This window comes from Ochotona curzoniae, unplaced genomic scaffold, assembly GCF_017591425.1.
Source record: "Ochotona curzoniae isolate NIBS_2020 unplaced genomic scaffold, NIBS_Ocur_1.0 scaffold_2453, whole genome shotgun sequence".
In the NCBI taxonomy this organism is placed as follows: Eukaryota; Metazoa; Chordata; class Mammalia; order Lagomorpha; family Ochotonidae; genus Ochotona; species Ochotona curzoniae.
The window spans coordinates 14,699,733-14,727,703 of NW_024467094.1; the positions used below are offsets into that span (position 1 = coordinate 14,699,733).

A 27,971-nucleotide genomic window follows, 5' to 3' on the forward strand; every position below is an offset into this window, starting at 1 on the left:
GACAGAGCCTGAGACCACTGCTGCACATCCCAAAGACCGCGCATGTGAGGCCAGCAGGTGCTGGGGCTGGCCCTCGCCCAGGCACCTGCCACTGTGCCTCAGCCAGGTCCCACTGCCCAGCCTCAGTGGCACCTGCTGCTGCCCACCCAGCTCTGAACTGGAAGAGTGGGTCAGGGAGGCGAGATGCCTCAGCCGACTCTAGTCTGCCATGGCCCTGATGCCCACTCCTCCAAATGGGGAGGTGGAGTGGGCTCCTGTGGACTAGCCATGTGGGCATGGACCCCCTGTGGGCTGGCGGTAAGCAGCGTGAGGTGCAGTGCCATACTGCTTGAGACACCTGCATCCAACATTGCAGTGCCTGGGTTTGGGTTCCAGCTCTGCTTCTGGTCTAGTGCCTCGGGGCTCAAGTATTCTCTGCCACCTTGTAGGACAATCCCTAGGACACCAGGACACCAGAATGTCCACATATGGCCAGGTGGAGCCCTCCCAGCAGTTCAGTGAACCCCAGCTTGGGTGGGGGAAGACTTGGGAAGAAAACACAGCTTCTGCAGCTCATCCTCTGCGCAGAGGGTGAGAGATCTGTGTGTTCCTTCCCCGTGATGTAGCCTCAGGGCAAGGTGGGCCCTTGGGGAAGGTGGCTCAGTGTCTTCCCAGTGCTCCAGGCTGGTCCCTGGGACCAGCACCTCCCCAGCAGGCCCGACGACGGTCAGTCCCCACAAGCCTGAGCAAAGCCACTGGGGTGGTCCTGCAAGACTCCACCAATGCTCTGAGTCAGCCCTTTCCTGGAGCTCGGTCGGAGAACAGGAAATTCTGCACTGACCAAACTACCGGGACTTGGGAGTTTATCTAATCTAGGAGTTAACCCACTGGCTACAATCTTTGCCTAAAACCTCTAATGCCAGTATCTTGTTGCTTGCAGTTAGAGACAAAAACCTGTATCTTCGAGGCTGGAATGCAGTCAAATGTAAATGCTGGCACATGGCAGGTGTGCAAAACAAGGGGTATGCATGACAATCAATGGATTGTCCTTGAACTGAACATTTCGTTTAAACCCTTGGCCATCAGGCAGCATTTCCAATGGCAGCCAGCAGGTGGCACTATACATCAAGACACAGGGAGGCTAGCCTGTGGGACAAATGAAACTGGCGCATCTTCCCAGATGGAATCCTTTCTGTCACTGTGGAGGGGAGGGCAGGGATGACAGCTGTTCCTCAAGGACCAGCAGGAAGTCCTGTCTCCTTTCTGCAAGCCCTGACCTGCCACCTCCCAGGTGTGTGGCCTGCAGTCTGCACGCAAGAGGCAGGACGGGTGGTATAGGCACTGTCCGAGGAAAAAGCCCATCTTCGGGACACCTATCCTGTCCCACCCCGGGCCAGCCTCAACGCACAGTCAGCTCTCAGGGCGAGGGTCGCTGGGCGAGCTGGACAGCAAGGGGGCAGCAAGGGGCGGTTAGTGGGACCATGCTGAGGACTCACCTGGGAAGATGAACTGCTGTCTATGATGGATGAAGTAGGCAGCTTTAAACAGAAGATGAGGTGAGTCTCACACAGAGCAGCAAATGCAGCGATGGGGAGGGCACGCAGGCACCCCAGACAGGGGCTGTTACTGGGCCAGGACAGCTGGGCTCCCCGCTCCACCCCAGGGCAGCAGGACTGGCAGGGTCTGACTGAGCCATGCAGGAGTTGGGAGGTGGGGGAAGGACAGCAGGAGCCACAGGACAATGGAGTGTGCACAGAAGGACTGGGGTCCTGAAACCCAGGCCCGTGGCCGCACTGCTGCAGAGCCTAGCTGAGGCTCCCAGCAACATGAGCCCGAGAGGGCTGTCCACACGGGGAGATCTTGCAAAGTCCCTTTGCAGTCGCAGGGGCGGCCCCTTCCCCATTCTTCTCACCTGTACCACCACTTCCCTCCCCCAAAACTCTACCTTTTCCCTTAAATGGGACTGCAAAGGGTACAGTGGGGTTCTAGAAGCTTCTGTGGCATGTGCCAACTTGAGATCATCATTTCCCAGGCTCTCCAGCTTGTCCCTTCTGGGGAAGGAGTATGCCTGGCCCTCTCCCAGGTGTATCCCTGAGGGTAAGTCAGGTGTGCAGCAGGAAGCACCACCGCCCCAGAGACGTCACAGCAGACCAAGTGGCTGGCGCCCTTGGCGTTTCCAAGATGGGGAAAGGAGGAGGTGAGGGTGCACAGCCTCCCGGGGCATTGCGAGGGCCACGTCCTGGGGCATCAGGGCAAGCGGAGAAGCTGAGCTGATGAACGCTGCCATTTTCCCTTCAGGGGCTGCAGCAAAGAGGCCAGGCAGGGCAGGGAGGAGATTAATCGAGGGATGTGGCTCTGGCGTGAGAGGGCTGGGGTGCTGTGCTGACGTGTTCAGGTAGAGCGCAGCCAGCACGTGTACGTGAAGACATAAGGACAGTGAAAGAGAAAGCATGTCCTACAGGTTGGTAGGAACCCCGCAAGGCTGGGCCCAGCCTCTAGCAGGCTGTGTGCAGTCCTGGCCAGGTTGGGAGGGGGGGTGTCGCTGGCACAGGAAGAGCTGTGGCTGACCCAGCCTGGGGAGGCCAGCAGGCTGAGCCCCTCTGCAAGGTCGGGGGTGAGCAGCTTCCCCGAGCTCCCCAAAGGGCAGGGCAGGCTGGCACAGCAGCCAGAGGCTAGCCCCGCTGCCATGGGCAGCTCCTACAGAACACAGGCCCTTGCTGCCTCAGTGGGGACAGCCGAACGCCCACTCCACGTGACCTCCTTGTTCTAGGGGAAGGGAGAAGTTGGCAGCAGCCAGCCCTGTCCACAAAGTAGACTGGCCCCAGGGCCAGGATCACCACACTCTGTGCTGAGCAGCACCCAGAGAGTCACCCCACGCTCAGGGAGGACGACGTGGGGACAGTGACAAAACCAAGCTTCATGTCACAGGGACTTGGGTTCAGTGCTGGCTGGCTCTGCTGCTCATAGGCTCCACAAGTCAGGACAATCCATTCCCTTTCCCAAGCCTCAGTATCCCCATCTGCAAAATGGGTGCAGCTATGGTACTTCCTGCGCCCCTCCATCCTGCAAGCTGCTGTGCTGGAGGCATATGCCAGGTGCCCCAAGAATGGCAGCTCTCAACAGCCTTGGCACTGCCCGACCTGCAGCCCACTAGGGCTGCTGCTGAGAACAGTGCCCTGACTTCAGCCCTGAGAATTCTGGAGAACCCGAAGGTACCTGGGAAGTTGAACCTGCTATCCCGCTGGCCCGGCGAGGGGTTGGGCGGCGTGGTGGCACTGGAGGGGTTGGACGATGTTGGGAAGGGTGCCGGCGAGGAGGGCGTGGAGGATGCAGTGGAAGATGGGTTGCTGCTGGAGTCCAGGTGGTTGATGGCTGGAGGATGCTCCTGCAGGACAAAGGCCGTGGGAGTGGGCGGGCTGCCCTGCAGGGCCTCAGGGACCAGCCTGCAGCTTGCTGGCTGACGCTTAGCTGAGGACCAGGGTGGCCGTGCTCCTCTCTGTGCCCAGGGCTGGCAGCTCAAGGCATTGCAGCTACGATTTCTCAGCAGCAGACACTAAGGCTGCCCCAGCACCGCGCGTTCTGTGAGCTTCGGGAGTCCACCATGCGTGCCACGGCACGTGGGAGGGCTTCTTACAAAGCACCTATGATGTGCTAGGGGGCTCTGCTAGCTGTCAGGATGCCACGGGTTTTGTCTCTGTGAACCTCTGCTGTCCCAGATCAAGTCCCAGTAATGGGGGCCTCCCAGAACCCCCATGAAACTACAAACCGTTAGAAGCCACAACTGGACCTGGTTCCATCTGACAGAGTGGAGGTGTCAGGAATTCCAGAGCTGAAATGCACTGGCCAGACTCAGGGCCCTACTAAGCACAGATGCCTGCCTCTCTAGCCTTCTCTTGGGTGGGCCATGGACCCTGCTAGGGCCTGAACTACTGCGTAGCCCCAACCAGCAGGTATGCAGACAAATGGGCAAGCATTTATGAGGCACCTGCTGTGTACCACACACTCGTCTATGTTTCACGGGTGCTGGGATTTTCATTCCAAGGTTGAGGACATGAGAGCTCAGGGAGGTGAAGGACACAGCCCACAGGCACTGGTTAAGAGAGGGAGAAGCTGGCCGAGACCTATGCTTTTTTGTCTGCTTGCTGCTAGGCCTGCTCTTGCTTCCCTCACCTGCACAAGCCTGGCTTAGGTCTCCTCGCTGCCAACACCCTTCGTCACCCACCCACCCTCCCCAGGGTTCGCTGCCACCCCCTCTCCCTGGCTCTGGCCCTCAGCTGGGAACGGTTGGGGTAGTTCCCAGGGGCCCATGCTGGGGCCAGGGAAGCCGAAGACCGGTGCTAGGATCTAGCCAGGCCCAAAACCTATGCCTGTGGCAAAGCCCTTCACCTCCTGGGGCCTTGTGTCCTGAGCTCTATAGTGGGCAGAGCTGCTGCCACCTCAGTGCTGCCCACACGGCAACAGGTGACAGTCCTGGTGGTTTCCACCAGGTTCCACGGGAGCCACTGCTGCCTTACAGGCACTCACTTTACATAGTCATGGCCATGGCACTTGGGAGAAGCACTTATTCTGGGGGAAGAGAATCCATGACACAGAGTTAAAACCAGCAAGCTGCCACCTTCCACCTCACAGCCAGCCGATGTGGGGCCGTGAGCTTGCTGCCACCTGCTTTATTAAAGACCAGCGAGGCTCAGGTTCCTCTTCTGCACAGTGGAGGTGCTGTCAGCCTCTGCTCTTCATGGCTCTGAGTTCTGGGGGTACACCGAGGGAAGGAGCACCTAGCACACGGCAGCTGCTCACGGCTGGCGGTGTAACTGCTGCTGCATGTGAAGGCGACAATCACAGTTGAGGACAGAGCCCCCAAACCACCCCATCCAGGGCCACGTGTGCGATGCCCTTGCCACTGACCCTCCACAGGCAGGGTATCATATAGACAGGAGCCGCCCTGTCTGTCCCCAGCTGCTGGCCAGCCTACCTTCTTTGAGAGTGCTTTGGGGAGGGTCCCGAAGTGGGGTCCAGCTGCTCTGTCCACCGGGTTGTTGATGTCTGAGGGGACAGATTCTGTCCTCCGAAGAGTTACTGTTGGAAGGGGCAGGCATCGGGGAGAGATCTGTCAGCAGGGTACAGATGGCGCTAGATGCCCCAAAGCCGGATTGTAGGCAACAGGAGGGGGAGGACTCACATGGGAGGAAGGAGATCCGACAGGCAGGGGCCTCCTTCGTACACTTGTTGTGGCACTTCAGCCTGGCAAAGGAGGCGGTGTTAGTGAGCAGAGGGGTACGTATGACGGTGCGGAAGCCCTGGCCAGGCAGCCTCGTGTGGCATCCCTCTCCCCCTGTGACTGCCTCGGTGGCCATAAACTTGATGCTTGGACAGTGTTCGCCCAGCACCTGCACATTCTGCTCCTGGATATCCGGTCTGATCTGTACCACCCCAGCACCTGTCACAGGACACACGTCCAACTGTCTGATCTTCCTCCCACATTCAGAGAGCTCGAGACAGAACCTGCACCACAAGAGCAGCAGAACTGGCAGGCAGATGCTGGCGCTGCTGAATGGGACCTGGGAGGTCCAGCGCAGTCTGAGTCGGCACTGGGCTGGCCAAGTAGAGAGCTGGGTTCTCTCATTCTGGCCCTGTCTGTTGCTGCTCTACCAGCCTCACAGGGGACCTGCAGGGCAGCCTGGGGCTCAGGGTTATCCCGTGCCAGGTCCAGGCAACGGGCCTGAGACACTATCCCACACATTGGCTTAGATGCTTGGCGCAACACTGAGACACAAACACTACCCACCTTACTTCAGTTCACAGAGCAACTGTGGAGGCACAGGCAACCCAGACCCCAGGGCTGCCTCCACGTGGGGAGGGGGACTGGAGAGCTGAGGTTGCTCTCTGCTCATCCTGCCCTGCCAGGCCCCTCTTTCCCAACAGAAACCCCCCCAACGCGAGCAATTCTCTCGAGCTGCAGATGTCACCTCAGGACCATAGCCTGTCCCGGCTTCCAAGCCTGCACGCGTCACCACGCAAGGCTACACTTCAGACTGCCTGGTGGACTCAGCTCCAGTACCCAGGCCCCTCATTCTAACCTGCAATGCTTGCACTTCACTCCAAACATCATGTTCTTCTGGCACACGTGGCACACCTGTGACAGCCAGGACTTGGTTGAGAACCTGCAGGGGAGGATCCACATTCATGCTCACGCTCACCCCAGCCTCAGCACAGGGCTCGGCCCCAGCACAGCTGCCCCAACCAGCACCCCAGGGAGGGCACGGATCCCCAGGGACCACAGCTTCTCCCCAGGCCTTCATCCTCACTGCCAACACCCTTGGGCTGGCACAGACTGGCACGAGCAATGAGGATGACCACTGTGCCCCGTGACCCCACTGTGCACGCCCTCTGACACAGTGATCCCAGTCTTGGGACTCATCCCTAACATGCTCACGCTGTCATGCCATGGAGGGGCAAGCTCCTCCCGACAATGAAACACCGGAAGTCACCCGTGTGCCATCGACAACAGGTGCCTGACTGCAGCCCATCTCCACAATCGGACACTCTCCAGCCAGAACATGAAATAGGGAAGCTGCTTTGGTCCAGATACATTCTGATCTCCAAATCACATCATCAGGGGGAGACAAACCAGGGCCGTGGATATGGACAGTGCTAGAATGTTCCACATATGGGTGACACACGCAGGTACCTGAGATGCTTTTCACTAGGAGATCCTCAAAACAGCCCTGCAGGACAGTCAGGCTGGGCCTGAGGAGGGGCGGGGCTAGGAGGTGGGGGGAGGGTTAAAGCCTTCCCGGACCAGCCAAGGGTCCCGGGACAACTCCCCTCAGCTCCAAATGATTAAATTGAAACACTTCAGACTTCTTGGCTGAGAGGCCTGGGTTATGGGTGGATGTGACCATGACCTCATCATCTCAACCCTAGGCCTCAGGGTGGGTGGGGCAGCCTGGCCAGGCGGGAGCAGGGTTGTACACGGGCAGTCACTGGAGGAAGGAAGCAGCCGACTGGGAGATGCTGGGCTAGGCTGGGGCTAGGCTGGGGCTAGGCTGGGGCTAGGCTGGGCCAGGCTGGGGCTAGGCTGGGGCTAAGTTAGGGCTAAGTTAGGGCTAGGCTAGAGCTGGCTCAAATGCTTCAGGAAGCCACACGGGCACTGAGACAGAACAGGGTGATGCACCAGCCTCGTGTCCTGTGAGCCTCTTGGGCCAGGAGCCCTTCCTGCAGCTGGAGCTGTGACACCCGGCACGCTCACCCTTAGAACGTGATGGGGAGGAAGACACTGCTTTCCCATTTGTGGACGGGGAGGCCGAGGCTCACAGCAGCTCCCGCCTACAGTGCACAAGGGCACAAATGGGGTTCCCAACTTCAAGATCACATGGGACATCTCAGGTGTGGCTGATCTCTGCTTGCTCCTGGAGGGTCCTGGGTGCCCTGACTTGGGACATAGGCACCCCAGCCCTGACAGGGCTCCAAACACGATCCCCAGGCACCTCCAGGGTACTAGCACTGCCTGACGTGGTATGAGCTCACACATGGTCCTCAACGCTTGGGAGCCCAGGCCAGCGCTATCCCAGGGGATGGGAGGCCTTGGTGAGCCTCTGGTGGCGCTTACACCAAACCTGAACAGGTGCAGCTGGAGCACAGGCCTCCTGTGGCCAGGGGCACGGAGACGACCACAGCTCAGGGCTGCCAAACGCTGAGGAGCACTCCCTGTCATGAGCCCTACTGCCCCTTCCCAGCGGGCCTGAGGTCAGAGTTGCTGGAAGCCAACAGAAATCCAGATTTCCAGGCCAGGAAGCTTAGGGGAGGGCCCTGGTCTGGATTTCCAGCAAGCTTGAAGATGGCCTCCAGCACGGGGCCAGTTCTAGGACATGCGTGACATCACACTGGACACAGGGGATCTGGCTCTTTCTCCCTGTGGCGGGGACCCTATGTGTCCTGGGAAGGCAGGACAGCATAGTGAGGCAGAGACGCAAGGAGGCGCTGTAGAGGGGCCAGCCACAGCACGGGGCTTTGGGGGAGGAAGCAAGGAAGGGCTCAAGGCAGGTGTCAGCTCTCACACAGTCAGGCACCAGACCCAAGGTCCCTGCCCGGCACTGCACTCCCAACCCCCGGCACCCGTGCCCACCTGTGTGTAACCGAGAGTCCGATGTCCCTTCGTACCATCTGTGGGGATCCGTGCTGCAGATCTGCAGGGAAAGGGGTTGAGTGGGGCAGTGAGGGGCCCCAGCCTGGGTGGCCTAGGGCCTCCCACTTCAGAGGTCACAGGCCAGATGATTGACAGGGATGCTTTCCTGAACAGTGAGCTATCAGATCAAGGAAAGGCAAGCTGGAGCAGGGGGTGGCAGTGTCCCTGCCGCTTCCCTAAGTCATGTTACTGCCCAGTTGCTGCAGCAGCCTAGTCAGCTCGGTCACTGGTACCAGCAAGCTCGAGGGCCAAGGTAAGCCCATGTCCCATGTGAGGGCTTCACTGTGGTCACTGCCTGTCACGTGGCTGGAGACTGAGGGTTGTTGGGGAGCAGGTGTGGGGCTCTGTGGGCCCTCTGCAGCCAGCGGCACCTGCACATCCCTTCTCCCATCCAGTATCAGATGCCACAGGCAGGAAGAGCCTGGGCACCGTACCTCCCCACATTCCCACTGGGTCAGCCCTGCCTGGGTCAGGGCCTTTGGGGCTATCTTGGGCACCCCTGTGACTGCTGAGAGAAGGGCTGTAAAACTTCGAGATGCCCTTCTGAGGCCCAGTGTGATGGCTCAATTGGCTAAGCCTTCCACTGACAAGTGGTGGGATCCCTTATGGGCACTGGTTTGTGTCCCAGCTGCTCCACTTTCTATCTAGCTCCCTGCTTGTGGCTTGGGAAGGCAATAGAGGATGGTCCAAAGCTTTGGGACCCTGTACCCAAATGGGAAACCTGGAAGAAGCTCCTGGCTCCTGGCTTTGGATTGGTTGCTCAGCTCCGGCCACTGCAGCCATTTGGGGAGTGAAACAGCAGATGGAAGATCTTTCTCCTTTCTGTAAATCTGCCTTGGGGGATGGGGAGAAGAGCTGTCCTCCTGGCTGCTTCCTTGGGGGGCCGTGTGGGGGCTTGTGTTAATTCCTCATGGGAAGAGGTGTCCCTGTGTTTTCTGCAACATAGGCCTGAGTGAGGCAAGAGCAATGAGAGGCCAGGCTCCTTCAAGGCTGTGTCCAGAGCCCTGGGAACCTGTCTGTGCCCCAGGGAGACGGGGGCATGGCATTTCTCTTTCTCACCCTGCTTTCCCAGGACTTTGCCACCAGCTACATCATGGCCAATCAGGCACTCTGCTAACAAGACCTGGTCCTTGGGGTAGGCATTGTGTTATAGCGGGTTAAGTTGCTTTCCGTAGCACCAGCATCCAGAATAGGTGCAAGTTCGAGTCCCGCTGCTCCACTTGTATTCCAACTCCCTGCTAATGCACCTGGGAAAACGGTGGAGGATGGCTCTAGGGCTTAGACTGCTATACCATGTGGGAGGCCTGGAAGAAGCTCCTGGCTCCTGGCTCTGGAACGGCTTGCCCCAGCTGCTGCAGTCACTTGGGGAGTGACTCTCCTTGTCTCTGCAACTCTTTCACATAAATCTTAAAAAAAATTTGAAAAAGAGACTGTGCCCCAGGTACATGGCTGGCTCTGCGAGCCTGGGGCGGAAACAGACGTAAAGAATTTGAATACAGACAGCTGGAGGCAGACTCGGGTATACAGCCCGATCTCCTGAGGGAAAAGCCAGCCGCACAGCTAGGGGCAGGGGCCCAGGCCAGGGGTGGCAGAAGCGGGGGGCCTAGAGTTTTGGAGGCTTCCCTCCCCACCCACCGGAGCTCTTGGGGTCTCACTCCAAGCTGTTTCCAGGGATGTCTTTCTCTTACAGGGAGGGGTCCTGAGACGGCTGCAGTCCCCCTCCCGGAGTGTGACACAGCCCCTGCGCCTTGAGGGTACTGGTGGAGAGGGGCTTGTCTCGGGGTGGCCCCCATACGGGGACACACATGAGGGCTCTGCTCCCCAAAGTGTGGCCACTGGCGACGCAGGCGCTGGACAGCGCCTCTCTCTCCCCTAGGGCTGCAGCAGCAAGCATCTCCACTCCCGGACTGCACACAGGCCCAGTGGGCCGGGGGAGGGGTCAGGAAAATCCACCTCCACTGGGGACAGCAACACGAACACGACTCCTGGACGGCATAAGGGACCAAAATGAATCACCCTTACCAAACCTGAAAGAGACAAAAAGAGAGAGAGGGATTAGGTCACTGTGCTGGGTCAGCGTGTTCTAGAACATTCCTCCCAGGAGAGACCAGGCAAGAGGCGGGGATGTGGCTCGGGGCCAGGCTCTCAAACGACTGTGGGAACTTGGTAGAGCTCCATAGGGACACTCCCTGCGTGAGAGCAATGGCCCCGCCTGAGCCTTCCCGGGGCAGGGAAACTCCCCCTGTGCCATGCATGTTAATGCATTAGCTTACTTGAGCCCTGCCAGCTACCCATCATAGCCGCAAGTTGACCCAATTCACAGTTGAGCAAACTGAGGCCTGGGGAGTCTCTCCAAGTTGTGTGACCCACTGGTGGGGTAAATCTGGGATGCAGGTGGGAGGAGGGTCCTGCCGGCTAGAAAGGGTGTGATCGGGCCAAGAGGGTGGGGAGGACAGCTGTGTGGAGAACAAATGGCCCTGTGATGAGGCTGAGGCACAGACATGCCCTCAGCCACGTCATCCCTGGTGCTGCCACAGTGCCCTGGGACCCTGGGGGATAACCCAGGGCAGTGAGGTGCCTATGTGTCCCTGTGTGTTATCAGTGTGGTTACTGGTGTCACCTGCCCGTGGCCCTGCTCTCTGCCTGAAGAGAAGGGGGAAGGAACAAAGGCACAGTGCAGGCCCCTAGGGCCAGGGTGCCCCTCTGGGCAGGATCAGAGCGGCAAGAGGGGGAGGTGGGGGGGGGGGACATCAGGATCCCCCTTGCTGGCTCAAACCTGCAAGTTCATGGATCCCTCCTGCAAACTCAAACTCTCCCGGCTGCCCAGGGCCCAGACTACAATGACTCTGCAAGAGCCCACACTAGCACAGAGCAACTAAGCAGACCAGGCCTGGGGAAGCCCCCAGGAAAGGGGGCTGGGCTGAAGGCAGGAAACCGAGTATATCCAAACCCTGAGGGGTGGGTAGAAGCAGGTAAGCAAATGCCATCCTTCTCTCCTGTCCTCCCAGTGAGGGCAACTTATGGGGGCAACTGACATAAAAATAACTTAAACGTGCACCCCGGGGCCCGCCCTATGCTCTAGCAGGTAAAGCTGCCACCTGTGGTGCCAGCATCCCACATGGGCACCAGCTCGCATCCCCACTGTTCCAGTTTTGATCCAGCTCCCTGCTAATGGCCTGGGAAAGGCCAGAGAGGGGCTCCTGCCAGCCATGCGGGAGACCCGGATAAAGCTCCTAGCCTGACCCAGCCCCAGCGGCGGTGGCCGTGTGAGGTGTCAACCAGTGGATGGAAGATCTCTCTCTTCCCCACTCTCTCTGTAACTTCTTCAAATTAATAAATCACTCCTAAAAATAAATTAAAATGCACATCAGGAGAGGATGAGCCGGGGCACTGCAAAGCCGGCGATGTGGCTGGATTAAGTAAGGCTGCTTGAGTCGTGACTGAGACAAATCATAACATAGGAGGCTCCTGAATGGGAAACCAGACAAATAAGTGGAAAAACACGTTATTAGAGGCTGGTGCTGTGGCAGGGGCAGGGAGTGAAGTCACAGCCTGGAACAGCAGCAAAGCATATGAGCGCCAGTTCAAGACCAGGACAGCCCAAGTACTTGGGTCCCTGTCACCACATGGAAGAGCCAGACGAAGCCCTGGCTTCAGGTTAACCCAGCCTCGGGGAGTGAACCAGTGGATGGAAGATCTTCCTAATTCTACCTTGCAAGTAAACAAGTTTAAAATAAAACAGCATCAACACAAAACACTTCGCTGGCATCCACAGAGAGCAGAAGCAGACACCTGTGACCGGATGACCTCTTCAAAATACAGAAACAAACAAACAAACAAAAAAATTGGAACATTAACGTGGGTGCCACCGTTCAGCCTCGAGGTCAAGATCCAGTTCTCACTTGGAGTGGGTGAACTTGAGTCCTAGCTTCGCCTGCCAGCTCCAGCACCTTGCCACCCACGTGGGACACCCTGCCCTGTGCTTGAGGGCTTCTGGCCGGGCCCAGCCCCACCCCAGCTGCTGTAGGCCTTCAGGGAGTGACTCAGCATCTGGGATCTGTTTGCTTCTCCGGCAGTCCAAGTGCTTGGGCCCCCGCTATCCACGTGGGAGACCTGGATGGAGTGCCTGGCTTCAGCCCAGCACAGGCCGGGGTGCTGTGGCCATCTGGGCAGTGAACCAGCTCTTGGAAGTGCTCTCATGTTCTCTCAAACACATCAAGTAAATCTTTTAGAAAAACTCCTAGGACCAGGAGCCACAACAGGGACACTCACCGCATCGGGGAGACCTCGTCGATGCGGTTTCCAAGCTGCGACTCATGGGACTTGCTCCGCGTGAGCGTGGGGAAGCTGGGCAGCAGCTGGAAGACCTTGCGGCTGGGCGGTGGCGGTGTCCGTGGAGGCTTCAGCTTGGCGTGACGGCGCAGCTGGGGCGTGGCGGGAGGCGTGATGAAGCTGTGCAGGGCGCGGGGGGTCAGCCGCCCGCTGGCGTGCAGTGGGAGGCAGGTGTCCGAGAGGCCCTCACTCAGGCCGGGGATGGCGGAGTCTGAGGCGGGCAGGGCTGACACGGAGACGGAGCGCGGGCCCTGCAAGCTGTTGCCCACTCTGCACATCGGGGCACTCCCTGGCAGCCAGGGCGAGCTGGCAGGAGACAGGGAGTCCGTGGGAGGCCCGGAGCTGCTTTCCCGCCGAGCATCCGCTGAACTCCAGCTGGGGTCCTCTTTGTGCTCTCCGCCTGTGGGCCGAGAGGATGAGTTGGATGGAGTCAAGACCAGGTGAGGCAATGTGGGGTCCAGAGAAGTTAAAGCATTGCCCCAGGTTGCGCAGGGCAATAGATACCAGCCTTGCCCTGGTTTCTAAGAGCACCTCTCACATGCACATATCACCTTTCATGGTCTAGCTCACAGTGAGGCCACTGGAGCAGGCGCTCCTGTCCCCATTTCACAATCTGGGTCTGGGGACAGACCAACCAGAGGCACCAGCAGCCACAGCCTCCAGGGAGGGACCGTAAGGGACTTCTGCTGCCTTCCATGCAAACCCAAGAGAAGTCACCTACATTGCCAAGGTCTGTGGGCACAGACAGCAGTGGGATGAGCATTGCACCCCTCAGCCCTGACCACAGCACTGGGTCTCGTCCCATAACGCCAGGGGTTCTGACCTGTCCTGGGTCAGCTTTGGAGGTAGTGAGCTCTCCAGCACCACCCGCACAGCCTTCCCTGTTCCTTAGCTGCCCTGTACTTTCTACCCCCCAATTCCAACACTCTCCCATTTCACCACCTAGGAACTTAGCCATCCCTGGAGCCCCGTGGGCTGGAAGGGTCACCCAGGCCCTGCATCAGCACACCACTGGCTCCTGTGTGGCTGCAGCCGAGACTGACTTACACAGAAACTCGTCTACTGGCCAGATGCAGGCACCGAGTACAGGGGTGTGTGCGCAAGTTGGCCGTCTGGGGAAAGGAGCCCCCAAGTTCTTTATCCTGCTTGTGAAGTTATGGCCGCTCTGGGATGGCAAATGGGTCTCAGTGTGCAGGCCAGTGCCAGTCAACTGGCAGTGGCTTGAGAGTATGCTGGAGTCACTCCGTGCATGGCTTTGTGATTAGTGATGTCTGTTGTGGGTGAGAATGGGCAGCATCAGCAGGACTGGCCAGCACCCTTCACTCACCTTCCAAAACTAGAGACCACAATGCGGGCAGCATCTCCATCAGCCCACAGGCCTAACGTGGCAAAGGACACCTAACCTCTGGCAGGCTCTGGTCTAGATTACTTTGCCTTAACCCCTTTCGTCATCACTGCATTATAGAAACACACAGGCCAAGAGACTGGCCAAGGTGCCCTGGGTTCTGAGTGGCCAGACAGTCTGATTCCACAGGCCATCTTTACTGGGACCTGGCTGTTTTCACCACGTCCCTGGCAAGGGGCCGTGAAGATGTGCGACTGTGGATCCTTGACCACAGGCACCGCACTGGGAAGAGCAGCCATGGCCAGGGAGGATGAGAGGCCTGCAGCCTGGCCTAGGATGTGTGCTCAGGGATCTCCTGGGGATGCAGGGGCCCCAGGAGCTGACACGCTCCCCTGGAGTGGTGGAAAAGCACCCTCTGAGGAGCTCCAAGACCAGTTCTGCCCAGGGCCCGATGTGGGAGCCCAGACACCTCTGCTAACACCCACAGAACCCAGGTGCTTGCACTACCAAATGAGCTTGTGGCTCCTCTCAAAGGGTGTGGCTGCCACACACGTGTGTCACCTGTCAGATACATGGCAGGGGTTTGAAACCTAAGTAACCTGCCTTTCCACCTTGGCATCTGGGGAAGGCAGACAGCAGCCTCCATGATACAAACAGGTCACTACCAGGCCAGGGCTGGCCCTTTGAAACCCTTGCATGAGGGGCAGCAGAGCGGCGGGGAGGGGATCTCGGCTCTAGGGGCAAACTGTCCAGTCCTCCCATGGGTGGCAAAGCTGGCTCTGTGACTGACTGCTGAGCGTCCTCCCTGGGTTTAGCTTCCTCTGGAAATGCGATGAGAACTCTAAACACACCTCTCCTGTCCTGTCTAGCATCTTGCTGGAAGGCCCGGCATGTCTAGATGTTCCGAGCTGAGTCAAATCCCAGCATGAGCTCTGGGTCCCAAGGACTTGGGACCAGGGGTGAATGAAGCCCAGTGTTTGGGGTGGGGCGGGGGCACTTAAGGAGAACAGACATCTCAGGGCTTTCCTTAAGCCTCAGGTCGCTGCAGATAAGCTAAGAGGCTCAGATCATTAAGAACAGGGCTAATTCAGGACAGGCATTCTGTTTCCAAGGCAAGATCTAGAAAGTCTGCAAATGATTTCCCAGGTCCTCAGCCCGGTACTGGGATTGCACACACACAGCTCAGGCTCAGCCTGTACTGGTGGGTGCCCAGCCGGCCAGGAGAGGGCCAGGGGGCTGACAGGCAGGAAGCTGGTGGATCAAGCACAAAACCCTGCAGACAACCCTCCCAGAGGGAAGTCACCCAGGCCCTCGCAGCAGGCTCCAGTCTCACCATGTCCAGAACAGCCAGACCCATGGAGCCCCAGGAGGCCTGCCTTCTGGGGCATTACACACGTTCTGAACGTCTACCTTGGCCTTTCCTAGCTGCCCCCAGAAACCTAGGTCACGCGTGCCCCGCCCCATCCCCCACCTAGGCAGGGCTCCAGCCCAAGGGAACATGCCGGCCCTGGAGAGAGGTACACTTCTCTTCCCTCCCCCGAATCCCCACCAGAGGCAGGGGCAGGGGAAGCCAGCTGGCCCCACTCACCCAGGCCCGTGACCTTGCGCAGGCAGGCGAGGGCTTGCTGCAGGCGCCCACAATCCTCAGGTCCGGCCCTGCAGTGCCGTAGCGTCTCCTTCACCTCGGCTTCGTTCATCTCCAGCAGGGCGTCCAGTGTGAGGTTGTGGGAGATCTCCTGAGGAGCGTACAAGGGACGGGAGGGCCCGGTGAGCAGGCAGGCTGGCCTGGTGGCTGCCTCGGTCTGGGCCAGCGTAGCCTTTCGTTTGAATGGCAGGTGTCAGCTGCTGGCCGGGCTGGCTCCCACCAGAAGCCGCCCCCTGTCTGAGGACACAAGCAGAGAGCACTGGCCCCCACCCTCGGCAGGCCTGGGACAGCAGCTGACACAGTGCACACGTCGCCACTCCAGGGCCAGGGGCAGGGGGAAAAGCCAGATGGGTTCTGCTTGGGATACCTTGGTCCTCAATATTTCTCAGCACCAAGAAGGGCGCTTGTGAGGACTTTGTAGAATGAGAAGTACTTCCCACCAAGGTGGCCCTTTATGACAGACTGTCATACCTCAATTAAGAGTTGTCAAGAGGGCCTGGCGTGATAGCATAGCGGTTAAAGTCTTTGCGTTGAACGTGCTGGGATCCCATATGGGCGTCAGTTCTAATCCCGGCAGCCCTGCTTCTCATCCAGCTCCCTGCTTGTGGCCCGGGAAAGCAGTCAAGGACAGTCCAAAGCTTTGGGACCCTGCACCCGTGTGGGAGACCCAGAAGAGGCTCCTGGCTTCGGACTGGCTCAGCTCCAGCCGTAGTGGCTGCTTGGGGAGTGAAGCTTTGGACAGAAGGTCTTCCTCTCTGTTTCTCCTCTCTGTATATCTGTTTTTCCAATAATAATTTTAAAAAGGGTTGTCAAGATATAAACGGCTCCAAACAAAGGAAGGAGGGTCACAGAGGGGACAGGACCTTCACCTCCCACCTCACTGTATTTAACTCCCAGACAAGCCCCCCAGCTGGCTGACAAACAGGTTCAGAGAGGCCGTGGCACCTGTACGAGGTCACGCAGTGGGAATGGGAGGTCGGGGCGGCAGAACTTTCAGGTGGCTTCATGAGCTTCACTCTGCGCGCTGCACTGCACATCGGGGGCAGGTGTCCAAGTGGGTTTAATTGACACACAAGAGCCCTTCAAGGAACAGGGCTGCTCCCGGGGGAGAGACTGTAAAAGGTTCCGTGCTGGCTTTGAAGGGCCACGGGGGAAGACACACCTGTGGCCCTAGCTGACAAAGACGTGGGGACCTCGATCTACAGCTGTGCTAGGGCTCAGAGGATGACACCCCAAACCTGGCATCTGTTCTAAAGGAAACGGAAAGGTCCCCAAAGCAGGTTGAGACTCAAAGAACCTGTCACCTCACCTCACCCCTGTCCTGCCAAGAGCAGGGATGGGGCCTCTCTGGGACTCCCTCCCGGACATGAAGCCCCGACTGCCAAAACGCATGACACAGCTGCCTTCCGTGACATCCTGAGAGCTCACGGCAGCTTCAGTCGACTGAGACACAAGGCCACCATGCCCGCCTGACGACGGCCAGCTCCTGGGGCTCATTCACATGCCAAGAGAACCTTGGTACCATCTGACTGCTGCTTTTGGGGGCCATTCACTCCTCTGGTCACTCTTCACACCCTATCCAAGCTGGCCGTACTCCTGGAAATGGGGTACATCAGCTTCTCGGTCACCTGCTATAAGCAGGTGCGTGATGACAAGATGGTCCCAAGGCATGCCTTCGTGTGTGGCTCCTGCATGTCCCTTCTCTCCACTGCCAGCCCTTCCTTTCTCCCCATGGCTACATGGACCAGATCCTGTGCACAACCTAAATAAATGCAGAAATGGACCCCTCCCTGAAGCTCCTGCGTCGGTGGCCTCTGTGAGACCCCCGGGATCCACAGCCTGTGCACTGGGAGTTAACACATGCGCATAGGCAGCGTCTCAGGGTGCCTTGCAGTCACAGAAAGCCAACCCTCAGGACAAATGTTTGGCTCCAGGCCCAGCTGATCTCATAGCCTGTACCCTTAGCTCACATATGGCCTGATGCAGGTGCAAACGACGGTATGACAAGGCCCCGGCCTCAGCCGGCTTGCAGCCTGGCTCGGAGTGGGGCAGGAGAAGCAGCATTTGCTAAGTCCTCAGACACAGGTTAGCCCTGAGCTCCAAGACCAGAGGCACCAGACCGGGGTGGTGTACTTCCCTCTTTTTAACTTCTTATGCCTCTTTTCCAGATTTTCTATAACAGCCGAGGCCAGACAGCCTGCATGAAACAATTCCTCCAAGCCCCGCGGCTCTTAAGACTCCAAACCGCTTTCCAGTGACTTTTTGCGGAGTCAGGTATCATTTGTCTTGGAGAGGGCAAGCCCATCGACAGGCCATCCCCAAGGCTGTAAACCGTAGACTCAGTGGTCAAAGCCTCACGTGGCCAAGGGCAGGCTGGGTCCTACAGCAGCCTGAGGACCACGGCTACTGTACTTCTGATCCCTGATCACGTGCCTAGGAGAATGGCAAGATGACCCAGAGACCCAGGCTCCTCGCTTCGGCCTGGCCCAGTCCCAGCCAGGACGACCATTTGCAGAGTGAATCAGCAGATAGAAGCCTGCTCTTCCACTTCCTCTCCTTTCTGTCTCTCTATGCCTATAAAATAATCTTAAAAAAAAAAAAAAAAGCTGCAGGGCCAACATTGTGGCACAGCAAGTGAGGCCACCACCTGCAGCACTGGCATCACACATGGGTGCCAGGTGATGCCAGTGCTGCTTTACCTCTGACCCAGCAGGCTGCTAACAGCCTGGAAAGGCAGCATAAGATGGCCCAAGGTGCACAGGCCCTGTCACCCACATGGGAGAGGGATGAAGCACCCGGTTTTTGCTTGGCCCAGCACTGGCCGCTGTACAGATGAAGGAGCTCTGTCTCTTTTGACTTTTTCTTTTTTTTAAAGACTTATTTTATTTTTATTGGAGAGATAGAGAGGAAGATCTTCCGTCCGATGATTCACTCCCCAAGTGAGCACAACGGCTGATGCTGTGCTGATCTGAAGCCAGGAGCCCAGAGACTCTTCCAGGTCTCCCACGTGGGTGCAGGGTCCCAAAGCTTTGGACTGTCCTCTATTGCTTTCCCAGGCCACAAACAGGGAGCTGGATGGGAAATGGAGCTGCCAGGATTAGAACTGGCGCCCACGTGGGGGATGGGATTAGAACCGGTGCCTATATGGGATCCTGGCGCATTCATGGCAAGGACTTTAGCCACTATGCTATCGCGCTGGGCCCTTAACTGACTTTCAGATGAAGGAATAAATCTATTTTTAAGACAGTTTTGATGACATTTTATATAAGAAGCAACTGGGCCATACGGTCAAGGCAAGTGACCTTTAATCTTTACTGCACAAAGGAACTCCCACACAGGTAGACACATACACAGCCAGCCATGGGTACACCACACACACACACACACACACACACACTCCCTCTCCCTCCTGTGACTGCCTTGGGACTGAAGTTATAAGAACACGCATGAGGCAGATGTGTTGGAAATCACTGTACAAAGACAACGCAGCTCCTCAGCTCCGGCCTGGGCCTCAGACAAAGCGACTCCCTGGGGAGGACCATGGCAGTGTGGAGGGCACCGAAGTGGCTCCAGTCTCTCCCTGTATTGGGACTCCCCAACCCCCATCAGCCACAGTGACAGACACAGCTATGTCTGCGTTGGGAAGTGATATCAACAAGCAGAATCCACTCACTCCGTCTGGGTCATCTCTAAACCAAAAGCAAACCAGAGGCTCCACCCCGGCACCTGCCAGAAGGTGAACTTGCAGGCCAAGCCACCTGAAAGACCCTTGGGTCTGAGAGACTCCATGCCCCAGGAAGGTGGCCCCACTGTCTGGGGGTACAGAGAAGGTGCCACGTTGTCCCTCTCCAAGAGCCCACTTTGCTCTGAGAGAAGGGAGGGCGGCTGTGAGGCCAGATGGCTTCTGAGAATTAGCACCACCCCAGCTTCTGTTTCCAGAGAAAACAGATCTAGAAACCAAGAGCAGAAGACTTGGATGCCCAGCCCTGGCTGCAACCAGCCTTGTGCTGGCATGGGAGTATCGAGTGGGGCAGCAGGAACGGGACGGAGTGGGATGGCCAAGGAACCCTTTCCTACTGTCTCTGCTGGAGTTTGTCAGTGGGAACACCACGCTTTCCATGCTGACAATCAGCAAGCAGCCCTAGTAAGCACTGAGGTCACTGCCATCTGTGCCAATCACGCAACTTCCGGAGCAGAAGCAGCAGTGTGGCCACTGGCAGCTGGCAGGGTTGCAGGCCACGCTTGGGTGTCCAGTGGTCCCCGGGGCTAAGCAGGAGCCATGGGCAGCCTGGGCCATATTTTGAAACAGTGTGGTTGGCAGCGTGAGCCATCCACACTCACTCAGGCACTATTGGGGGCGGGGGGATAGGGACTATTTGGGAGCCACATACCCCACCCAGTCATGTCATAGTTCAGGCCAGAAATGGGAGGAACCCAGCAATCGAGAAGCGAACCCACAGAGGTTCTAGGATGTTGAGCAGTCAGTCTAGAAAGGACCACCACTTTCCACAGGTGCCACTTGCACTTGAGGCCCCAGGTCACAGTCTACGACCAGGGACATGTCTCTGGGAGCTGCCCACACCAAAGGCCAAAGGCAGACCCCCAGAATCCATAGCTAGCCAGAAAGGAGCTGTTATACCCCTGTGAAGTGGGGTCCGAGGAGACTGGGAAGATGGGAAGAGGGAGGGGGAGTGTTCCACAGCAGCCCAGGCTGGGAGGCAACATACCCTGGGATGGCAAGGGGCCCCTAACAGGTGTCCCTGCCTGCCTGCTCCTCACCATGGGAACTGAGGAGAGAAACTTGGCTAGGAATCAGGGATGCTGGCAGGAAACAGAGGGAGCATGAGGCTACAGCAACCACAGCCTGAGAAATGGGCAGCCTTGGGGTTTGCCTGGAGACCAGCGGCCAGCCTGCAACTACTTGGAGATCGGTTCTGCTCGTCCCACCCTGGGCAGGAATGTGAGATCAGCCTTGCTGTGAGCATACAGTGTGTCCTCCAGGCCAACTCCAGATGTGCTGCCCAGTAGAAAACAGAGTGGAAGGATGGGGCCAGGTGTGGTCCTTGCCTTGAAACCCCTTTAGCTCTGATCAAGTCTTTGCCCCAACTGGGACTTCAAGTTCCTCATTTATACAATGAGTGGATTTGCCCTGACCAAAAGCTTTCTATGTTTTTGGAATTTTTATTTATTTATTATTATTACCATTTTATGATACTTTTTCTTTCTTTTCTTTTCTTTTTTTTTTTTTTTTTTACCAAAAGCTTTCAACCCCAGCTACACGCTGGAATTTCCTGGGGAAGCTTTCAACAAAAAACCTTGATGCCTGAGCCCCAGCCCTGATCCACCACATCAGAATTTCTGGGGTGGGAGACCACTAGGGCAGAGAGGCTGTGAGGCTCCAGATGTGACCAACAGTGTCCAGGGAAGAAAGGGTCTTCAACAGCCCAGTTCATGAGGCAGGAGCAGCCAGGGCAGGACTGTGGCCTGGAGCTTGTCCTCATGAGGCCCATGCTCTGTGTGCTCCAGCCCTGCCTAGCACCAGCTCCCACACATCTGCTCCTGTCTCTCCAGACACTTCCCTCCCTCCTGGGCCAGGGGCGCTCAGGGTCGGCACCCTCGGTGGCTGACTATCCTTGACCACTGCACTGGGCTGCCTGGGACTGCAAGCCTCAGAAGGACAGTGTGGTGCTGAAGCAAGAGCAGGTACAGGTGGAGGGATGAGCGCAAAGTCAAGAAGACTGTGGAGGGGCAGTTAGGAAAGGCTACTGATGAGCATTTATTATGTGCTTCCTGGGTGCCAGCCAGCTGGGCACTGGTAGGCAAGCTGCAGAGGTGAGGGTGTGCAATCCTCTCACTAGTCCGAGAAGGGAGAGCGGGGACAACTTGCTCAGACTGCACAGCGTGCACGGTGGGGCTGGGCATGGCTGTCTCTACTGACTGCCTGCAACGTGGCCCATCTGCCTTCCCGATAGCTCACACTATGAGAGCGAGCTTATCTGGGGTCACAGGTCCCATCTCATGACCAAGCCCCTAGGCCCAGTGAGGTGAGCCCTGGCAGTGGCTTGCAAGTGGTTACAGGGGGATCCCCTGCCGAGCGCTCCCTTCCTCGCTTCTCCATCTCCCTGCCCCGTAACTTCCCCCACTACCTTCCGAATTCCCTGGGGTCTGCCACATCAGTTCCTTTCCTGTAGCCACTATAAAGTCAGGTGCTTCCCACTGTGACCGGGACACAGCTTCAACTTCACTTACTGTCACCCTTCAGGGCTGCCCCTACTGCTCTGGGGGGCCAGTCTCACGGCGGTCTCTACAGTTTCTATCAGCCATCCCGGCGGGTGTGGCCTGTACTCACCACCATCCTCTGCATCACCAACACACGTTTCTACAGCTGTTCCACCTGGCCACACAGAAGGACATGGGCCCCAGCCTTGGGCTGATGCTGTTTACTCCACGCCATGCCCAAGGTGGACAGGAGGTGGGTAGGCTCCCTTGCTGTACAAATCAGGACCAGGAGCAGTGAGAGCTGTGGAAGCCCCATCAGCCAGGGTGGCAGCAGACCTGATCCGTACCCTGCCCCCCTCACCAAGCAGCAGGTGTGAAGAGGAACCAGCAGGGTAACCAGGAGCTGCAGGGAGGCAAGTGGGGTCCCAGGCGCACAGCAACACTGCTCCTTCAAGGAGACGGGGAGTGGGACAACAGGCCTGGATGATGCTTCGCAGAGAGCGCAGGGAGTGGGGTGTGGCATGAAATGCACTCCCTGTGGGGACCCCAGCTCTCCCTCGCCCCTTGAGGGATAACACTCTGGCAGCAATCCACAGGGACGCCCGGCACACTCGGGTCCCCAGGAGCACGTCTTGCTCATGGGTCCCTTGTGTCTTCCCTCACCCCTGCCAGCCCTGTCCACGTGTTCCCAGTCCCAGAGGCGCTACCAGGGGAATCTACAGCAACCTTCTCCTGCTGTACCTGACTTCCTCTCGAGGGCACAGAGAGGTCCGAGCCCACCAGGGGCTGCCCACACCACCCAGCAGTCTGTAGGGCACAGCCTGTCCAGGTCTCGGAGCATTTCAGCTCCTCTGTGGGGCCAGGAGACAAAGCACTCACCCTCCCGACCAGACACGCAGGTGCCAGGGTTTGCCGCGTGAGGTTTGTCATTTGGGGTGGTTGGGCTATCTGTCACTGTCCAGCTGGGGGATGAGTGGGGCCTCCAGAAGCTGGCCTAGAGCTAGAGCCCTGGGAGTCGGCTCCTCTTCCCCACGACAAAGGCTGTGCTGTTCGGGAGCCAGGAGACCGAAATCTCACAGGAGCTGCTGGAGGTGACAGCTCCTTCCAGTAGTTTTCCAGCAGAGCCCCAAGCCAGGGAGGCCATGGCCATTGACACCCGCGGACAAGAGGCAAGATGAAACCCCGCCTCTGCCAAGGTCAATGGCGGACTTGGATGGCCCCTCAGAGACTGTCCACAACAGTCACTTCAGAGAGGAGGAAACTGAGACCCCAGGAGGAGAGTGGCGAACCTGCCAGGGTTACTCCAAACAATGAAACCAGTGCCAGGGCCAGCAACCAACAGCAGACATCCAGTGCCCCTAGGAGGACACCCCGGGCTTCCGGCAGCCTCAGGTACCCCAAGGAAAAGGCATTGTTCTTGCCAGCTTTCCTGAGCCACCGAGGTAGGAATTCCCCTGAGGTCTGCCCTGAGTCATTGCCAAGGGCCTGTGGGAAGCCATGTGCCAGCCTCGTGGGTCAGAGCCCCAGGAAGTCCAGAAGTCACAGGGAGCTGGATGCCTGGCCTTGTCCAGGACCTTAGAAGACCAAGGGCGGGAAGACACACTCCCCCATGTTCTGGACCAACTCTCCCTCCCAATCACCATTCCCAACTTTTCTTCTTCTTGAATGGAAGAAGCAAAGCCCTCATCATCGGCGACACCCAGACACGTAGGTTCCAGCTGGGTCTGGGGGCTGCAGCCCTGGACTCCCACACACCTCTCCACATGCGTCCTCAGCTCACAGCCAGAGTGTGATCACAACAACAGCCACTGCTGGTACCACTCACTGCCATGTAGTAGGCTGGGAGCCATGAAACCAAAGTCCACAGAGATGAAATCACTCATCTGATGACACAGCAAGGCAGCAACAGCGCATGTACTTGCAGCCGAGTCCATGAACTCCAAAGACAGCACTCAGAATCTATGCACAGTGGCCCCCCTGGCCTGGCCAGCCAGAGGCATGGACAGGCAAGGCTGGCTCAGCCCACCCTGTCCCTGCCACAGGCCAGGAGGCCGTGTAAAATACATTCTGTGCCCACAAAAGCAGGGAAAAACCCCAGGGTCATTCCCCAGCAGGAAGGGGGAGAACCTAGCTCAAGAGCTTCTGCCAACTCCCAGCCATTGTATCGTTAGGACAAGCCCCGGGACAAAGGAACAGAAGTCATGCATCCTTCTCCAGATTGCTCCATGTCAGCGGACACAGCAGCGACCAAGTGTGGCCCAATGTGCCCGTTCCTGGGCCCAGCCCTGGTGCCTACCTGGCCATTCCCAGGGTATCTCAGGCCGTGAACTTCCCTCAGCATCCCAGGCAGCTGGACCCCTGTGTCCCTGGAGGCCTTGGCTGGCACCCAGCTAAACAGGCAATCCATGGCCAAGGGGCCTGAGCCCAGGGCCCCAGCAGCCCTGGCGCCCGGCGCACGGCGGCCCAACACAGTGAGGCTGGGAGAGGGCTGTCTGTTTTCATGACTGTAGTGAACAGTCACCACAGCCAAAAATAGTCCATGCCTGGGAGCTGGGGCGTCAGCACATAGCTCTGGCAGCAGGTGCTGGGTGTGAGAGGCGGGCCTCATGGCAGGGGCTGGGACCTGCCAGCCGGGGCACGGACAGGGGTTCTCCCTGCATCATTGCCTCCCTCCAAAGAGTAGGACCTGAGTCATCTCAGTTCTCCCAGGGAATCATGCGGGAGCCCCCACCTCCACGCCAGGCCCAGTGCCCAGTGCCCAGCAGCAGTCTCACAGCCAGTTGGGTCTAGGTGATTTGTCGACCCCCAGGAAGAACCCCTGGAATGTGGACAAAGGACAGGCCATGGTCACACTTCAAGACAGCAGTACAAAGGGTAAAAGCAGTGGCAAAACTACTAAATACTGGGGCCTGAGGGGGAGGGTGGCCAGACAGGGCCTGCATTCTTTGAGTTTTCTGCATTATTACCATGAATCATTATAATTACATTCAGAAAGCAGCTAATAAAAAAAAAAAATTAAGAGGAACGTTCCCAGGCATTACAGAGGCATGCACAAGATGGCCCTGACCTCTGGCAGGATGGGCTCAGGGGGAGACATGAACCTGGCTCCATCACTGACCATCAGGGAACCTCAGATTAGCGACCGCATCCCCTAGTTTTTCCGCCTCCATGGTAACCTGAACAGGAAAGCCATGCAAGGGTTGGATGAGATACTGCAGGTGAAGCTGCCAGTTCTGTCCTGGCCATATTGGGAATCCCATTAACGGATCATGGTGTAAATTCATGACTCAACCACAAGAAAGAAGGGAAGGGAGAGGAGGGGAGGAGAGAGGTGAAGAAAGGAAGAGAGGGAGGGAGTGAGGAAGAAGGAGAGTGAGGGTAGGAGTGGGAATCAGGCGGACTGGATGGAAATGCACCCAAATGCTTAAAGTTTGCTGAGTAGCAGGATGATGGAATAAGCCATCAGTAAGAGGTAGCTACCTTTGCTTTCTATACTTGGCTACTGAGAAAAAAACTGAAATGTCAACAATTGGTGACTGAGCAGGATCTGGGAACATTCACCTTCTTCCCTTTCCTCTGTCTTCTAAAGTCACCGTGCCTTCAGTAATAGAATGAGAAACATTAAAGCAAAAGCTAAGGGAAATCAGCTGACTTCTAGAAACAGGGTCTCTGCACCCACACACACATCCCCAGTACAACGAGCTTGTCCCTGACATGCAGAAGGGCCTCCTCAAGACCCCCAGAGGACCCCCGTCCCCAGGCAATCTGGAGGCTATGGCACCACCCGAGGGAGGGGGCATGCCCACCTCTCTGGGCAGGCAGGGATCGGCTCCTGATGTTTCAACGACAGTGGCTCTCCACATGGCTGAGCCCCAAGAGTCAGCCGCAGAGCTCTAGCCTCCTGGGATTGGTTACAGTAGGAGCATGTGACCAAGGTCCAGCCAATCAAAGGTCCCCTCCTGGGGGAAGCCACCACTCACTAGAGAGGAAGGGAAAGAGGCTTGGCTGCTGATGTGTCTGCCATCTGCCAGGTGGAGCACGCCCGTAGGAGTACCAACAGCACTGGCTGGGCCAATGTCTGTAAGTCTGGGGTGGGGACCATCCAGCCCACAGGTCGGTTAAGAGCTACAAAATCATCTGGTCTGGGTCTCTCAAGGCAACGGCAAGTGGGACTAGACATTCAAAACCTGCACAGAAGGCTATATTCTGAGTGATAACTACGAATGGGCTGTGAGTGATGTTATGAATGTCCTAGTGCCCCTGGCAGAAAGGCGGCTGCCCATTCCTGCAGAATTAACAGCTTTGACTTAGAAAGTGGTTACATCTGGTTACACTACATCCTACCACCTCCTTTCTTCAGCCAGTCAGCAGCCACTGAGTGCCAACCACATACATGCCAGGCAGGCACCTGACTGGGCCCTGGGACGCAGCTATAAACACAACGGCCTTTTCCCTCACACTCTAGGAAGAACCATGGGACTAAAAAATAATAACTAAACTAAGCCACTGACACTCGGGAATCAGCACGAAGGCGAGGACCTGCTGAACCGAAGCAGCGGGCCTGGGTTGTAGGGGGGCCTCTCTGAAGAGGTGACCCCTCAAGTCCCATCAGGGCAGGAGGAGGAGGTGCCAGCCCTGAGGGCAGAGAGCTTCCAGGCTGAGGAAACATACCTGAGACAGGAAACAGCGAGGGGCCCCGGGAGGGGAGGTGGGAGCTGACACAGAGCTAGCAGGTGTAGAACTAGGGGCCCTGAAGGCCCAGGGAAAGGTCTGGGTTTCATATTAATCATGTCAGGACACCAACTGAAGATTTAACTCAGAGAAACATGATGAGTGGATGTGTGTTTTAAGAAAAAAGAAATATGACTCCCAGTACATGATCAGTGACACAAAAGGAGGGCAAGAGCAGGGTAGGGAAGAGGCAGCGATGGACACCACGTGGCCGACTAGGATAGAAGCTGTGGGGTTTGCCAATTGGCCGAAGCTGTGGCTGAGGACACAGATGGAAATAACACCCAGGCTCCCGGCAGCAGCAGTGGGCAGAGAGCACTGAAGGCCCTGGCCAAGGCCACTCTGCGGGGAAGGGCTAGGCTCTGTCCACCTTCCAAGGCCACGTCCTGAGCCATCTGCTCCCAGCATCCACCTCTGCTGCCTGCCCAGAGGAAGCAGGGCTCACTGAAACCCAAGGGCTGACATTTTACTTGAAGGCAATCAGAGAAGTGACTCTTGCTAACACTGAAAATGGTGCAAGGTTGATGTGAGGATGTCCGGGTGCCACTGGTGCATCAGATGTGTCCTGTGGCCATCCTGCCTGTGAGGTGGCTCCTGGAGGACACAGACTGACAGCCACGGAGGCGGCGAGTGACACACACACACACACCCCTTCACACCTGTATGGTTGGCATGTATTTTCCTAACAGGGGGGATAAAAACCAGGGTCCCCATCAGGAAGCCAAAAAGAGCACAAGTGAGCAAACGTGGAGAGGCCCAAAGGACAAAGCCAGCTGCAAGTAGCTCCCCGCCAGGGGCAGCAAGGTGCCACCCTGGGGGCTGACTGCCCCCTCCACTACTGGCCGGGTCCTTCAGCAAGGACGGCTGAACCAAAGGAAACAGAGCTTGCAGATTTGCAGTCCTTCACAGCATGACAGAGAGCTGCCACTTGGAGCAGACTACTGAAGTCTGGCACAACCAGCTTCCAGCCTGCAGTGACTTCCATGGGCTCCTCAGCCACACCTTCACTCAGCAAATGCATACAGCATCAGGTGCATCCACAGGGGCAGGCAGGCACCCCTCAAACATGGCCACTCCTGAGAAACCCTGACCACATGGCACCTACCCCCGAGAGTGGGACTGGGGTGGGGGAGCAGGGCTTCCTCTGCACTGTAACATGCGCAAGTGCAACTGTTATAGCAAGCAGTTTATAGCTCCTGATCCCTCCCTGAGCAGGCTGCAACCAGTGAGGGAGCACACACACAGGCAGATGTGCCCCAAATTCACAGGAGAGAAACCTGACTTGGGGGCCGAGGGAAGAGCAAGCAACATCACCAGCAACAGCAGGCAGGGCTGCTCGCTGGCGTGTGGGACACAGATGTGATGCCCGTGGTTGGTGGCAGAAGCACTGCACTAGGAAATCCCTCCCACAGGGACAGCAGTGCCACCACTGCTAAGAGAACAGACTCAGCAAAGTCAGGGAGCCAAAGGAGACGGGCAGGGCTCCTCCCCAGCCCACCTCGCCTGACGCAGCCTCTCCTATGTGCAAAACAGGT

General features: G+C 57.7%; 1 protein-coding gene across 4 annotated transcripts in view; it reads right to left on the reverse strand.

Annotated features, from left to right (window-relative positions):
• The window catches only part of KSR1 (kinase suppressor of ras 1), a 116,703-nt gene that overhangs the window by 10,852 nt on the left and 77,880 nt on the right, over positions 1–27,971 (reverse strand). For 3 of the 4 annotated variants that reach the window (XM_041001350.1, XM_041001351.1, XM_041001349.1), the window contains exons 3-11: positions 15,430–15,577; positions 12,437–12,896; positions 10,187–10,191; positions 8,105–8,165; positions 6,057–6,140; positions 5,159–5,220; positions 4,952–5,055; positions 3,196–3,364; positions 1,476–1,517 (exon numbers count right to left, since the gene is read on the reverse strand). In XM_041001350.1, coding sequence (XP_040857284.1) covers positions 1,476–1,517; positions 3,196–3,364; positions 4,952–5,055; positions 5,159–5,220; positions 6,057–6,140; positions 8,105–8,165; positions 10,187–10,191; positions 12,437–12,896; positions 15,430–15,577 — 1,135 coding nt within the window. The remainder of the gene's footprint in view (positions 1–1,475; positions 1,518–3,195; positions 3,365–4,951; positions 5,056–5,158; positions 5,221–6,056; positions 6,141–8,104; positions 8,166–10,186; positions 10,192–12,436; positions 12,897–15,429; positions 15,578–27,971) is intronic. The other variant, XM_041001352.1, reaches the window with a different exon arrangement.